The sequence below is a fragment of the Callithrix jacchus genome, chromosome 9 (genome assembly GCF_049354715.1).
Source record: "Callithrix jacchus isolate 240 chromosome 9, calJac240_pri, whole genome shotgun sequence".
Taxonomy (NCBI): domain Eukaryota; kingdom Metazoa; phylum Chordata; class Mammalia; order Primates; family Cebidae; genus Callithrix; species Callithrix jacchus.
In genome coordinates, this window is record NC_133510.1 from 105824283 (window position 1) to 105838770 (window position 14488).

Below are 14488 nucleotides of genomic sequence, written 5' to 3' on the forward strand. Positions count from 1 at the left end.
TATTTAGAAACCTAGAATTAAAATTTAGATTCCTGCTTTCAGAAACTTATGAAACATCGATGCCACACACTGGGAAATTTTTGCATATTTCTTTTGATTGTACTCAGCAAGATCATCTGTCTGTAAAAACTGGTACTGTTTCTAAAATATTGTTCATTTACTAAAAATTAAACAAAAACACTTACATATTGGAAATTTATTAAATCCCATTGCTATAGACCAGGCTTTCATATCTGGATAAAAATGAGCTAAGAACCAAGTAGCACATTACCAAAGATAAAAAATAATATCTTTCATTCAGAGTGTAATTTCCTGTGAAAATGATAACTCAACCAAAACCTTAACTTCAAGTTCATTAAAACATCTTTTATTGTCAAAGATATTCTGTAATATTTAAGTTCCAGAGTCAATAATTAACTTTTAATGTGAAATGAAGAAACATCAGAATAATCCCTTTGCAGGGATTGTTTGGTGTTTAGAATAGCACCAGAGAAAAAAGTCCATTTTCAATTTAAAAATCACTGGGTTCTACAAAGGCATAAACATAGATATAGGCATAAAATTCCAACTTCAAAACAATGAAACTTGAGACACATTCAGTAAATTCCTCTTTCCTCCCAGCTGGCTTATGTAAACAGGTATTGTGACGCCTCATTAGTGGATCAGGTATAGCTATTTAAAGACACAAATGAGCAGTTGAATCATATTTCAAGGCTGCAATGGACCTTGGTTTACAAAGTTGAACTCCCATATTGTTAGAGTGACACTGAGGTCTAACGAAGGGAAGTGGCTTATTCACATTGACATCATTGGCAAGTGGCAGTCTGACCACCACAAGTCAGGTTTTCTCAAACTGAATGGACCCGGTAGAGTTTGGCTATGAATAATAAAAATAATAATTTTGGGGTACTTAAAAATACAGGTCCCTGGGCCTTATCTTCAGATATTCACATTGGGTGGAGCTGGGAAGTTACCCAGAATTTACTGTTGATGATACTACACCTGATCTGAGAACTACACTCGAAGAACACTATACAAATTCTTTAAGACTTAACTGTTTTCAAAATAAAATGGGAAGTAGTGTGAGAATTTCAAATCATAGCTTTAAAGACATTGTTTTTCTCCCCACTGCTTCTCAGATATTCATGTGTTCATGTCAAGCACACAATCAACAAAAGTCAAGGTCTGTTGACTGTCCAGGCATGACTGTGAGTGTCACAAGGAGCTCCTGCAAAGGGTTGGAAATATGAGCCTCTGGCCATTTTCTCACGTTAAAAAATTATCTGGCTAATGTATTTGTAAGGCAGTGAGAGGATTATTTCATTCCAGGAAATATCTGAAACTGTAAAATTGTGTAAACTATTAATGTTTTATTTCTAATAAAAATAAAATTTTCACATTTACAGATTTGCTTTTCAATAATGTATTCACTTATTTATTCAATGAACATTTTCTGAATATCTACCAACCAAGCCTTTAGTCAACATCTGCTGCATCATAAATGTCTTCAAAATGTCTCCCAAAACAGACTAGATAATTAATTAATTGAAAAATGATACTGGAAGTTGTAGGGATTGGGGGGGGGGAATTCTATTACCTTATACACTGTATTTATGATTACAATAAAACATACAAAAATGTTTTTATATTAATATAATACTAAAGAAGGTCAATGTTTGCAACTATTTTAACAGGCTTCTGAATTATAGAAAATTTACTTAGGTGCAATAACAAAGCAGTGATTGAAATCACAGTTAACTCAAATAGAAAATAAACTTCATAGGTTACAATTTATATTAAGCCCAATAATTCAATTATAATGACATTCTTTGGATTTACATTTAGCCTTATATAATTCTTTACGAACTCTCTACAAAGCATATATGAAGCTTGAATGAAGCAGGTCCCAAATTTTAATTAACCCGGATGAAATACCACAGATTACTGATTTAACTCAATTGAGAATATGGGATTATCATCTCTAAATCAAAGATGACCCCACAGGATTTACCATTATGCTTTTGAGTATGTATTCATATCCTGTCATTTCAGATTATTTTGACGTATTTGTTCTTTCTCCATCTTGTTGTAAAAAGAGTTTAAGTCTGTCATTTCAAATTAAGGTTTGCTTTTCAGACTTTTTTCTGGTAAAAGAAGTAGTTGTATCTCCATCAATAGATTCTGTCCGTGGCTTTACTTTATTTTCTGGAGGGCACTGCAAAGGATTCCAATTTCACCTACAAAGAAAAACACCATCAAAATGGGCCACTCATATAACAAACAAACACTCTGCAAGTGTCCACAGTGCAAAGCACCAGGGGATAAGTGGGCTTCCTGGATAAGCCGGATACCACCCTAACTTTCAAGGAGTTTACAGCTTCATTATGGTATAAATACTTGTATGTTTCAGAAAGTGCCAGAGCTGTTAATGTAATCAGCATCCCTTTTCCATAGGTCATTTCCCAGGGAAGGACTTAACAGTTCTCTCTCCAGGCAAATCATTAGCTGTTGTGTTTCTCTTTTACATTACCATCTATGGATACTTCAAGAAGTGAAATCATTGAAGCTAAAAGTATGGTTCACACAAAACTCTAGTGTCAGAATCACCTGAGGTCTCTATAAACTCCCAGGAGTTATCACAAATTTGGTAAAGTTAGCCTTGGCTATTAATTTTCAGCTAGCTCTTCATTTAATTCTTATGCACATTCAAATTTAAGAATCCATGGTCTAAGCAGATAACTCAGTCTATATGGCTAGATCACTGGATGAAGGTGTGATGCAGCCTTCCATTTATGTCATGTTCTCACATACCAAGAGGATGTGAGGCAGATATGGATAAGATATAGTGTGGCTCTTCATGGAACTGGAAGGAGCCTTGGATGCAGACAAGCCTCGCTCCCTCCTAGAGCTTGAGGGAACAGAAGTACAGAGAGGTGGTGAGGACTCATATAAGGTCACATGGCTCTAAGGACCCTTCATTTTCTAAATTTGTTTTTCTGTGAGTTTAAAAATGCCTTTATAAATTATAGCCTGTGGAGTTAATTTTGCCTTTTCAGGGCAAATGAGGAAGAGCAAAAACATGTATGGCCTTCTCTCTCGGTCTTATATTCTAGCTTCTAGAGCCGTCAGCTTGCTTCCTTAATGAGCAAACCTACTCCAGCTGAGCATCCAGGATAGCATCTGTGGGGATGAGTCAGCCTAGGGCTTTTCAAAATAGCAGATCACAGGTGGCCACATCTAATGGACGATGATGGTAATGGCTAGTTTTGGCCCTCTGCATTAGAAGTGGCCCTAGACAATGCAAAAGGAGTACTGGAGAAACTCTTCAAGCTCATCTGCCCTTTTGGCCTTCATTGACATTACATAAAAAAGGAAATGCTCCACCCTGATCTGTCCTAGAATTTCTCTCTTTAGGTTCCTTCCTTTGGTAGTTTCATCCATTCTTTCAATAGCTCTTAGGTACCTGATATAATTTTTAGAAATAGGGCCAGGTTCTGGGGATAGGGGTAGGTGCAGTGAATCTGACATGGCTCTCTGCTCAGGTCTAGTTGGAGAGAGAGACAAGAAAATGATTATAAAACAATATAGTGATAAGTCATCCGAGAGAGAGGTCTGTAGGAATGCAGAGACACAGGAAGGACATACAAACCAGTGTTCCTACACAAAGAGATATCTATGCAAGATGTCAAAAGTGAACTGGAGTTGGATGCATGCCCAAGTAAATGAAAGTGGAAAGGAGAATATTTTATACATAAAGAATTGCATGGGCAAGGGTTAGGAGCCAGCATGAGAACTAAAAATTGATCAGTGTTGCTGGAAGATGAGATAATCGGGTGATGAATGAGGTAACCCTGTGATGTTCTTAAAAGCAACTATTATAATATTCTCATTAAGAAGGAAGAGTGGAAGGCCAACACATGAGCCACTGGACAGCTTATGAAGTGGATAGAGCCAGGCAGAGTGATACCAACTGGACACTTTTGGTAGAAGAGATGGAGAGGTTAAGGAGAAAAAGGAACATGGCAGTGACAGGCCAAGTGTGGAAAGGTGGAATGATGGTGGGAGACGGAGTGGAATCTAGGAAGGTCAAAGGAAAAAGGACACGAAGGTACTTCTGATCTTTTTGCCAAGTTCTTCTCCATCAATAAACTCATGGCTTACATGGAGATGCTTTTCTCCTTAAATATTTCAATATATTTCTTTTTGTTCCTATGGCGATGGTAGGGAAACGGTCTTCTTTCACTGAGAAACAGAGTGGCATCATAAGGTATAAATTACTTACTGTTAATGGAATCAGCCAAAATCTTAAGCTGCTGGGTATTGTCCAAGACCTCAATCCTTTGGGTGTATGGGTCATAGTGAACTGAGAAGGGCCGAGGGATTGTGGCAGCAAAGTTCCTAAAACCAAAACCACAGACTTGAATGAAGGACACCATTTGGAGAAAGGTAATGATGCATGCGTTCTCAGTGGCATTTTACTTCTCTTTTAGGAATGTGGACACCTCCCTAGAACATGGGCTTCAAAGGCCAGGGCTGAGAAGGGGGGTGGAATTTTTGTGAGTCTTCTTGGGAAGCGTGTGTGTGTGTGTGTGTGTGTATGTGTGTACAAACACACATATACACATATTTATTTAGTCACCTATCTCTAAGAAGACAGAAATAGCTTATAATGAAAGCACTGAAGACAATAAAGCCACAAACTCCTATCATTAAATTAAATCAATAGTGAGTAAACTCTAGCTAAAGAATGCTATATAGAGGGAAAAAAGCTCTGAAATGCTTGACAATCAATGCAGAGGGAAATAGCTCTAAAGAGGTGAAGAAAGCACTGTATTAATAATGAAATTTAACATGGATGAAATACCTTCTAGGTTGCAAGATCTTTGTTAAGTTCTAACTGCCATATGCTCTTTACAAATAGCTTTCCTTATTTAACCTTCACAAAAATGTTGGGAGAAAGGCACCATTACTATGCCCATTTTGTGGATGAGGAAACTGAGGCTCAGGAAGGCTATGTGACTACTAAGACTGTACAGTAAGAAAATTGCACAACTGGGAAGGAATGCAGGCAGTCAGACTCTGGCCTGGGCCCTTTGCTTTCTTGCCTTCCCAATGCCTTACTCCTGAATCTGGGAGAAATCCACCATGAGGGCCTCTGAGGGACATCATGCAATACCATTAATAAGATATTCTAAGGTAATCACAAATTTCTAAGTTGTCCTCTGGTGAATGTATAAGCTGCTGTACTGTAAAAAAAAATAGTTATGAATCTCCAAGCTTGGCAAGAGTGGCTCCCCAAGTTCCAAGTGCAAGCTGTCTGGGCTGAAACCCTGCCTCTGCCTATCACAGTCCTTGTGACCATGGGCACAGGGCACCACTCTTCTGTACCCCAATTTCCTCTGTAAAATTGGAGCAATAGAAGTACCTTTCCCATGAGGTTATAGCAAGTACTGTTATAGTATCAAGCATGTGCCCCATGAGTGTTGCTACCTTTCATGAAGAACAAATGGTCAAGTACATATTTCCACCTCTTATTCTCTGAAGAGAGCTGTCTCAGCCCAGCTTGTGGCATGAGCCACATGTTACACATTTGTGATTTTGCTTACTCTGTACCTCTTCCTCCTTCTTCCTATAAAGCAGCTCATTTTTCCTTTGGGTTATTTACCCCTACCCTACTAGCTGTGTCTCAGTCCAGAGTCAGTATTCAGTGCCAGCTCTCCTCTGGCCAGGAGGTAGCATGTGAACCATGCTCAGCCAATTAGATCTCTGCCTACAACTTGAATCTTGAAACTCCACGTGGTGAGAATTGGTTTCTCTTGGCTGGGGTGCTTTGAGGGAATCCAAAGGGATGCACAGATTCCTTTCTTGTTTTGAACCCTCTTTTTTTTTTTTTTTTTTTTTTGAGACGGAGTCTCACACCATCACCCAGGCTGTAGTGCAGTGGCGCGATCTCGGCTCACTGCAATCTTCACCTCCTGGGTTCAAGCAATTCTCCTTCTTCAGCCTCCCAAGTATCTGGGACTACAGGCATGTGCCACCACACCCAGCTAATTTTTTATATTTTTAGTAGAGATGGGGTTTCACCATGTTGGCCAGGATAGTCTTGATCTCCTGACCTCATGATCCACCTGCCTCGGCTTCCCAAAGTTCTGGGATTACAGGCATGAGCCACTGCGCCCCACCCTGAACCCTGTTCTTTAGCGTTCTCTTTGACTCTGTGAGCCACTTATCAGCAGAATGGAATTTTCATGGTTGTTTCACTTGAGGCCTCAGTTCTCACAGGCCTATGTCCTAAGCTCTTCCCTGCTTCTCTAGGACTGACCACTTGCTGGTTAGAGAGTTGTCTCCAGGCCCATCCAAATGTGATCTGGATATGACAGGGTGCTCATCAGCACTGCCTCTAAGCCCCAGTGCCTGGGTCCAAACTTTGGATCTTTGTCGGGGAAGGAGGCGGGGATGGTGCTGGAAGGAGACTAGGCTCCCAGTTTGGGAGAGAACTAAAAAAGCAGAGCAGGAAGGATTTGAGAGCTCTGGACAGAGCTGGAGAAATAAAGTCGTTTTAGGCCAAACCAAGTGGATTTGTGGACCAGCATTTTACCATTATTATCTAAATACAGAAGTAGACATAAATTAAAGAATATCTATTTTAAAAGAAATAAACTTAGTCTTTGAGGTATCTTTATTTCAAAGGGTTCTCAAACAAATGTTAGCTGGACCTGTCTTGTCCCACAATCTTGCCTTGCAAATGTAAGGTAAATGAATGAGTTGTGTGGAAAGGATAATTTTTACCTTTTTTTGTGAGGGTCCTGGGGAGGATGGAATTTGGATTTGAAAGGAAGGACTAAGATGTGTGTTTATTTGTGTCATGAGTTTCTCCCTCATGTCCTTTTTCAAAAGTGTGAATTTCTTTGAGAAGTCATTCATTCTATCACCACTCCCCTCCATTCCTCTCACCTCTCAGACACCACGGATAGGGTTGAAAGCCAACATACCCAGCTTCATAGGCTCTCAAAGGCCTGTATGTCCCATGCCTATCATCCATCACTGATAATATTTTTTTAAGTGGTAACATACAGTGAGTATTAGAATATCCATGTCCAGGGGGACCCTCTGTTCAGTCTATCTCCTACTTGGGTCCAGGAGCTATGTACTCAGAGGGCCAGTAGTCTCAGAGTCCCAGTACCACTCCATCTGCCTCTTGCTGAACTGCCTCTGAGATTAATACCTTCACCAATTATTTACTGAGTGCTTACTCTGTGTTAGGTATTGTTCTGGGGGCTGGAGGAACAGCAGAAGATAGAACAAAATTTCTACCCTCATGGAGCTTACCTTATGTAATACGTTACAGGTTAATAAGTATTTCAGAAGCACCGGTGGCAGGGATGGGTAGAAAGAAGTTGATTAGAGAAAGACATATAGAGATTAAACTTGAGTGAAGATACAAAGCATGTACAAAGATTCCTCAAGCATGTTTTGTAGGTGTTTGGGAGGAGAAAGTGAAGAAAGGACCTCCTAGGTTATAAGACTTCTTTGATTTCGTGGGGAGACTTCTGTGGCCACTCTGCATGCAGGAGGATTCAGTATCTGGACTTGGTGGTTGTGTTCAACAGGGACCAGGTGGCAGGGATGTGTGCAAAGGTCAGCATGCCCAACTTTCCAACAGAGAGCAGAAGAGAAGGAGGGTGGAGAACATGGGAGAGAAACTGCCTGTGTTACAAAGTTGCTGTGGGCATTCGAGTCCACTCTGCCGGCCAACCACCCGCAGATGAGTGGCACCAGTCAGGAGGCCCCCAGAGCTAGTGGCTCACCTTTGTCACCACCTCACCTTACTTTCTCCTTGGCATCATTAAAACTCTCTGCCACGTAATACAGGGGCTGGAACTCTGTGACAGTGTACTTTTGGATGGCTGTCTTCTCCAGCTCCAGGGGAAGGACCGTTGGCTTGTCTGATAAGCAGTACTGTAGGCACCAAGTGAAAAGTTATCACTGTTAAATCAGGATCAGTGTTCCCTGCTGCATCCCATAAGCCATTTGTGCACCTTCTCTCATCTCACCCCAGTTCCTTCTACATCGTGGCCCAAATGCAGTGAGCCAAATGACTTTGCATATACTAGGTTCTACCCTTCATAGCTCATCTAAAACGTGCAGCTGAGGGAGAAAGTAGTAATTAATTCCAATTACTTTCAAGTAAGGTGGTCACTAGATAATGTGGGAGCCAACCACACTTTCTGGCATGTGTTTGCATACTCACAAGGCTGCATGCATAGTTCAGCTTTGGAATAAGTAGGTCCCTTCTCCCCAGAGATATGTGTACTTGCAATTCCATTTCTATCAGTAACCCTCGCAACCATAATCAAATCATTGCTGCTGAGGTACCAGTCACTGGAGAATGAGTTCCTAGGCTGCATCTCAAAATGGATACATATAGGGTTTCAACAATACCAAAAGCACAATAATGGTGTTCTGTACCCACCACTTTTAAATCCATCCTTGGTTCCTGTTAAGGTCGTACCTGTAATTCACCAAAGGAAGACAGGAGCCCAGCTCCATATGCCTTTATGGCATCTCCTTGTTTGCAGAGCCCAAACTCCACAGTAAACCAGTAAATCTGGAATGGAAAGTCAAGCTGAGAGCACACTCTGTGATGGTTAATCTTATGTGTCACCTTGACTGGATGAAGGGATACTTGGATAGCTAATAAAGCATTTTTGGCGTGTGTCTGTGAGGGTGTTTCTGGAGGGAATTGGCTTATGAGTCAGTGCACTCAGGGGGGAAGACCTCCCCTCAGTGTGGGTGGGCACCACCCAATTGGCTGGAATCCCAGGTCAAACAGAAAGGCAGAGGAAAGCCAGATTTGTATTCTATCTCTCCTGGAGTCAGGACACCCTGTTTTCCTGCCCTTGGACATCAGAAGTCCAGGCTGTCTGTCCTTTGGACTCTGGGACTCACATCCTACCACCGCCCAGGGATTCTCAGGCCTTTGGTCTCAGACTGAGAGTTATATCATCAACTTCCATGGTTCTGAGGCTTTTGAACTTTGACTAATCTAAGCCATTGACTTTTCAGGTTCACCAGCTTGCAGACAGCATATTGTGGGACTTCTCAGCCTCCATAACTCTAATAAGTCCCCTCTCAGTCCTGTCTCTTTCTCTAACTCTATGTATCTCGCTGGTTCTTTCTCTCTGGAGATCCTTGACTAGTACACACCCCAAAGAAGGAGAAAGCAGCGACTGCCCCAGTGCCATGGACAGGATTGTCCAGGTAGGAGTCTGTGAAAGTCTGTTCTCTGAACCAGCATGACCTGTGATCACTTCTTTGTGTCCTGTGTTTCACTCTATCCAGTCACCTGTTGAATCAAGTGTTGGCTGAATGTAAAGCATGATGGAAAATATCAGGGGATACTAAGAAGCCTCCAAAGGAGATTCCCCAACAATTTTTACCCTTATGACAGGAACTCCTCCATCTCTCTTTTTTTTTCCTCTGTGGTGTCAGCCAGAGTGAGATGCATCTCAGATGCTCTGAAGCTGGTAGAGTTCATCAGACACAACAGTGGGAGGTAGAAGATTGGGTAGTGATAGAATCAATGAGGGGAATATCCCGTCATCCATTATGTGTCACCTTGACTGGATGAAGGGATACTTGGATAGCTAGTAAAGCATTATTTTTGGGGTGTGTCTGTGAGGTGCTAAAACTTGGGGGGTGTTTCTGAAGTCAGCTTCTGCATTTATTTTCCTAAATAACCAAATCTGTCTCTTTCAATAGCTCTCAGACCAATATGTCCTAGACACCTGCCCTGAATAAAAGAATATGGGGGTTCTGGAGCTAAGGGTAACCCAGAACTCAGTTAGTTGCTGGAGACAGTCACAGTTTTGGTGAATTAGGGGTAGATTATTAGTTACATCTGTTTATTGGACTGGAGAATGTTAAACTTGGGAAGGCTGTCAGAGCTTAGTCAGTCTGACCTCCTCACATACAGGCGAGGAGTCTTGAGCCCAAGAAGGTAAGGCAATATGCATGTAGTTACACAGCAAATTTAGGGCAGCAAGAATCCATAACTCTTCCCCAACCAATCAATAATATTTTTTTGGAGAAGATGAATGGTGATAAGTCATTTTAATATTGTTATGGCAGGCAGTGTGATGCTCTGAATTCCAAGTTTATTTTCTTTGCAGAAGTGAGAAATTCTACTCAGCTCTGTAGCTTCTTTGATAGCCACTCCTTGTATCTCTGTAGCCTCCAGCATTTAAAAACCCATGTTCACAAAAATTTAAATAGTTAAATTTAACTAAATAGTTAAATTTTTAGTTGATTTTGAGATGGGCACGATATGAGTTATTGCATCCCAGTTTTAGAGATGAGGAAGAAAAAGCCACTTGTCCAAGGTCTAGTAGCAGCTGGTCAGTGAGAAAACAACCTCCTGGGAGTTTTAGCCTTTCTGATGGAATGAGTTCATAAGCTGCTAAACAGATATATCTTAATAATAGATTTGCAGTCATTGGCATTCCATAATTGATTTACACATTTTTATTTTTCAACTTCCAGGACAGGCAATGTGGCTAATGGCTGGGGTGGGATGTATTAAAATTAGAAAGGAGTATGAAGGGAGGAAATCACCTGCTATGCAGAGTTGCTGCTTCTATAGTCCCAATGGACAAATGTCATCAGATATAATCGGGAGAGGAAAGTGTTCAGCAAGAAGGGGAAAGCCCATTACTCCCTTGTGTCTGAGAAAGGAACGATCCTAATATATGCTCTGGTGTGAAGGTAGAGATGTAAATATTCCCTCTTCAAAGCTCTGGATCCAGATTACTTCAATATACACACTTTATGCCAAGGGTTTCCAAGGGCTACTATTATAGCCTGTTGGTGGGTTCAAGATACTGCTTAAAATGTAGAATGTAAACGTCTGTGGGTAGCTGATTTCAAAATCAAATCATTAAGGAGAAATCAATCAAAATATGAAGTTTTACTTGTGCAAATGCTACCCATTACATTCTGATTTTTTCCCACCAAATAACCTGGCTTCCAGGGGAGTAGCAAATGTACAAAGACCTGAGGGCCATAGCCCATAGCACTCCCATTATCCACCCAGGGAGAGAAGGAACTTACTGTGGCAAGTTTTTCAATGTACTCATCTGGTGCACCCAGAGAGGCAAGGCCAATTTCCTGTAATTGGGGGAAACAGAGTCACTGGATCAGTGGGTGTCTGGCCGTCTTTAACCTTAACTCACAGAACCAACCTGGTACTTGCCATGAAAAGGTGATGGATGGCCAGATGCCTTCAGAAGGGCCCACATGGACCCTGAGTGTGCTGTCAAGCCTTTCCTGGCCATATGTTATAGAATCACAGATTTCTAGGGCAGTTGGTCCTTTGTTTTCACTTTATAAACAAGGAAATGGAGGCACAGAGAAGGTAAGTGACTTGCTTATGGTCACAGAGTTCGTTATTATCTAAAGCTTCTTCTGGACTCCAGCTCAGTAATTATTCACCAGCAGAACATTCCTGGAGTGTTAAATGAGTCTTAACCACATACCCTGGAAACATCACAGGAGAACTGCAGATAAGTGGTGACATCCGTCCAGGCATATATATAGCTGGAGAGTCTAACATGTCATAGATTAATTCGCACCACAGCTTCTATTGCAGAAGTCCTCTACTGGTCTCTTTGTCTCTTTTACAGCACTTACTCAAGCCTGTCTTGTGTGCATGTGTCTTTCCTACTATACACAATCATTCATTCTAGAAATATTTAAGTTCATTCGATGTGCCAGAGTGTACAAAATCAGTAAAGACATCTTGTGGATTTTAGTGGAGACAGATGATAAATAATAAACACACACATAACTATGTTAGAATAATATGAGTTCTTTGGAAAGAAGAAACAAAATGAGAAAGGAACAAGAGGGATTAAGAGCTCCAGGGGATCAAGGGGAGTCTTCAATTTTAAATAGGGTTCCAGGGTAAGCATCATTGAGAAGGTGATATTTGAGCAAAGACTTGAAGGAAGTGGGGTTGTTGGTTTTACTGACATCTGAGGGAAGCACACTGTAGGCCAAGCATATAGCCAGTGCAAAATCTTGCATTTCTTTCCCAAGAAAAGGAAGTGTTGTCTGAGTCAAGAAACAGGGAGGGACCAATGTGGCTAAAGCAGAATTAGTGAGGGGGCAGTGGTAGGTGATATCAAAGAGGGATCCAGAGCCAGATCATGTAGAGTATTTTTGGGTGTTTTAGGGCTTGGGCTTTTCTTCTCAATGAAACAGGAGCCACTGCAGGGATACGAGCAGATAGATGGTCATGATCTAACTTGTGTTATCAAGCATTCCTTCTGGCTGCTGTCTGAGAATAGACAGTAGGAGTTGAGGGTACAGGCAGGACACCAAGAGACTGTAGGGGTGGAGGGTAGAGTAGGACATCAGGAGACTGAAGGGGTTGAGGGTAGATAGGACACCAGGAGACTGGAGAGGTGGAGGGTAGAAAGGACACTCAGAGATTAGGGGTGAGCGGGGCTGGGCAGAGTAAAGACCACTAATGGGGGCCAGTGAGGAGGCTACTGCAGTTACCAGGATGAGAAATGATCGCAGCTGAGACCAAGTTTGTAGCAGTGGACATAATCAAAAGCATCAGATTGTACACATATTTTGGTCAGATGCTACACATATTTTGAAGGTAGTACACACAGGATTGTCTGAAATATTGGTTGTGGGGTTAAGAGAGAAAGGAGTTGATAATGTCCTAAAGTGCTTATAGTTTGATCACCTGGAAGGGAGGAGTGTCTATGAACTGATATAGAAAAAAGCTGTGCTGGAGAAGGTTTGAGCAGGAAGATCCAGAACTCAGTTTTGCACAGGATGATAGACAAGTCTTAGAGACATCCAAGGGAAGATGTTGACTAGGCAATTCAATATGTAAGTCTGAATTTTAGGATATAAGTCTAGACTGGAGATATAAATGTATCCATCATCAGAGTAGAGATGGTATTTAAAGCCAAGAAATTGAGTGAGATCACCAGAGGAGTGGGTGTAGACGGAGATAAAGGCTATGATTAGACCCACTTTGAAGCAAGAAGCTACATGGTCTGGGTCAAGCCAGAGCCTGGTTCAGATTATGCTTACAAAATGCTTTCTGATTTAGAGGGAACCAAATTCAAATTCTTAGCCTAGATCTGCTGTCCTGACCCTCACCCATCTCCATTCCATCCACCCACCCAGACCTACCACAGTCTCAATTCAACTAGAAGCCACTGATAAATCCAAGACCAAAATGGCACCTTGTTCTCTTAGTCATTGTTCTTTGTGAGTCTAGAGCTTGCCTCCAAAAAGGGGCCCCAATATGCCCTATGATCCATCCCCACTCCATTCTGTACTGTAGTGGGAAGCAAGTCCTGCCTGGGGTCAAAAAGGAATGTTCTCAGGAAACTTTCCAAATGACTCCCTGCCTTGGGACTGTCCAGACTGACGTTGTAACATGTGGCACTGATGCCCCAGCACTCCTGTTTGTTGACTTGAGGAACTGTCCACTCTTCTGTGGAGTTCCCCAAAGTGGAAGTGGCTTAAGGAGGACTGCCACTCAGCCCCTGACTTGGTAAACTAGCTTCTAGCGGTAAGAATAAAAGGTTCCTATTCTTCAAGGAAAAGCCTGTTTGTTCTTTGGCCACAGTAACAAATCTAGATTTTAAAACTGTCCCAATCAATCAAAGATATCTTGGCAGCAGTAATCACACTTCTGAACGTCATTAGTGATGTTTCTACAGTTAAAGTTCAACTAATCCCTAAACACTTCCAAAATTAAAGCAATCTTTGAACTCCAAAATTCCCCAAACCTCACATAAATGTAACCTTGCCCTTTGTTTATAGAGGTTGCATCTTGCAAGTACAGTTCTCCCTCACTTAGCAAGCAATAAATATAGCTTTTTTGTTTGTTTGTTTAAAATATTAAGTGGTAGCTTCTTTACTTGACAGTGGGAATGTTTATTTCTCCCAGCTGAGGGAAAATGCCCATCAAATTCACACACAATCCCATTATTCTGAAATCCCAATACTTGGCTCAACATTTGCTCATAGGTCATTCCATTTGATCCTCATGGTTCCTTGTGAGGAAGATGACTGGTGGAGAGAGCTTTGGACTGATCCACATTTATTAAAACTGAGTCATAGGGTGGCTGACAATGTAACCCAGGTCACACAGCTGGTTAGTGTCAGGGTTGGAGTCTCGGTACATCAGAACCACATTCAGCCTTCTCATGATCCCAGCTACCCAACCATGGTTTTAGGCTGCCTCTCAGTGCCTAGAGATAATTAGTAGAATTATTTTGCTCATCCCAAAACTTTCTCCTTTTTGGCCAGGTGGGGTGGCTTATTCCTGTAATCTTAGCATGTGGGAGGCTGAGGCAGGAAGACTGAGGCCAAGAGTTTGAGGTTAGCCTAGGTAACATAGTGATCCTCTATCTCTACAAAAATTAAAAAATTTGGCCAGACATGAAAGGATGTG

The 14488-nt window shown here is 41.5% G+C and overlaps 1 protein-coding gene across 16 annotated transcripts in view; it reads right to left on the minus strand.

The window, feature by feature from the left end:
* Positions 1 to 345: 345 nt before the first annotated feature.
* Positions 346 to 14488, minus strand: part of PAH (phenylalanine hydroxylase) — a 132653-nt gene continuing 118510 nt past the window's right edge. For 15 of the 16 annotated variants that reach the window (XM_002752912.7, XM_078337135.1, XM_078337138.1 and 12 more), the window contains 5 exons: positions 11110 to 11166; positions 8513 to 8608; positions 7826 to 7959; positions 4283 to 4398; positions 346 to 2237 (listed from right to left, as the gene is read on the minus strand). In XM_002752912.7, the coding sequence (XP_002752958.1) occupies positions 2194 to 2237; positions 4283 to 4398; positions 7826 to 7959; positions 8513 to 8608; positions 11110 to 11166 (447 nt within the window). In that variant the 3' untranslated portion in view covers positions 346 to 2193. The remainder of the gene's footprint in view (positions 2238 to 4282; positions 4399 to 7825; positions 7960 to 8512; positions 8609 to 11109; positions 11167 to 14488) is intronic. The other variant, XM_054238789.2, reaches the window with a different exon arrangement.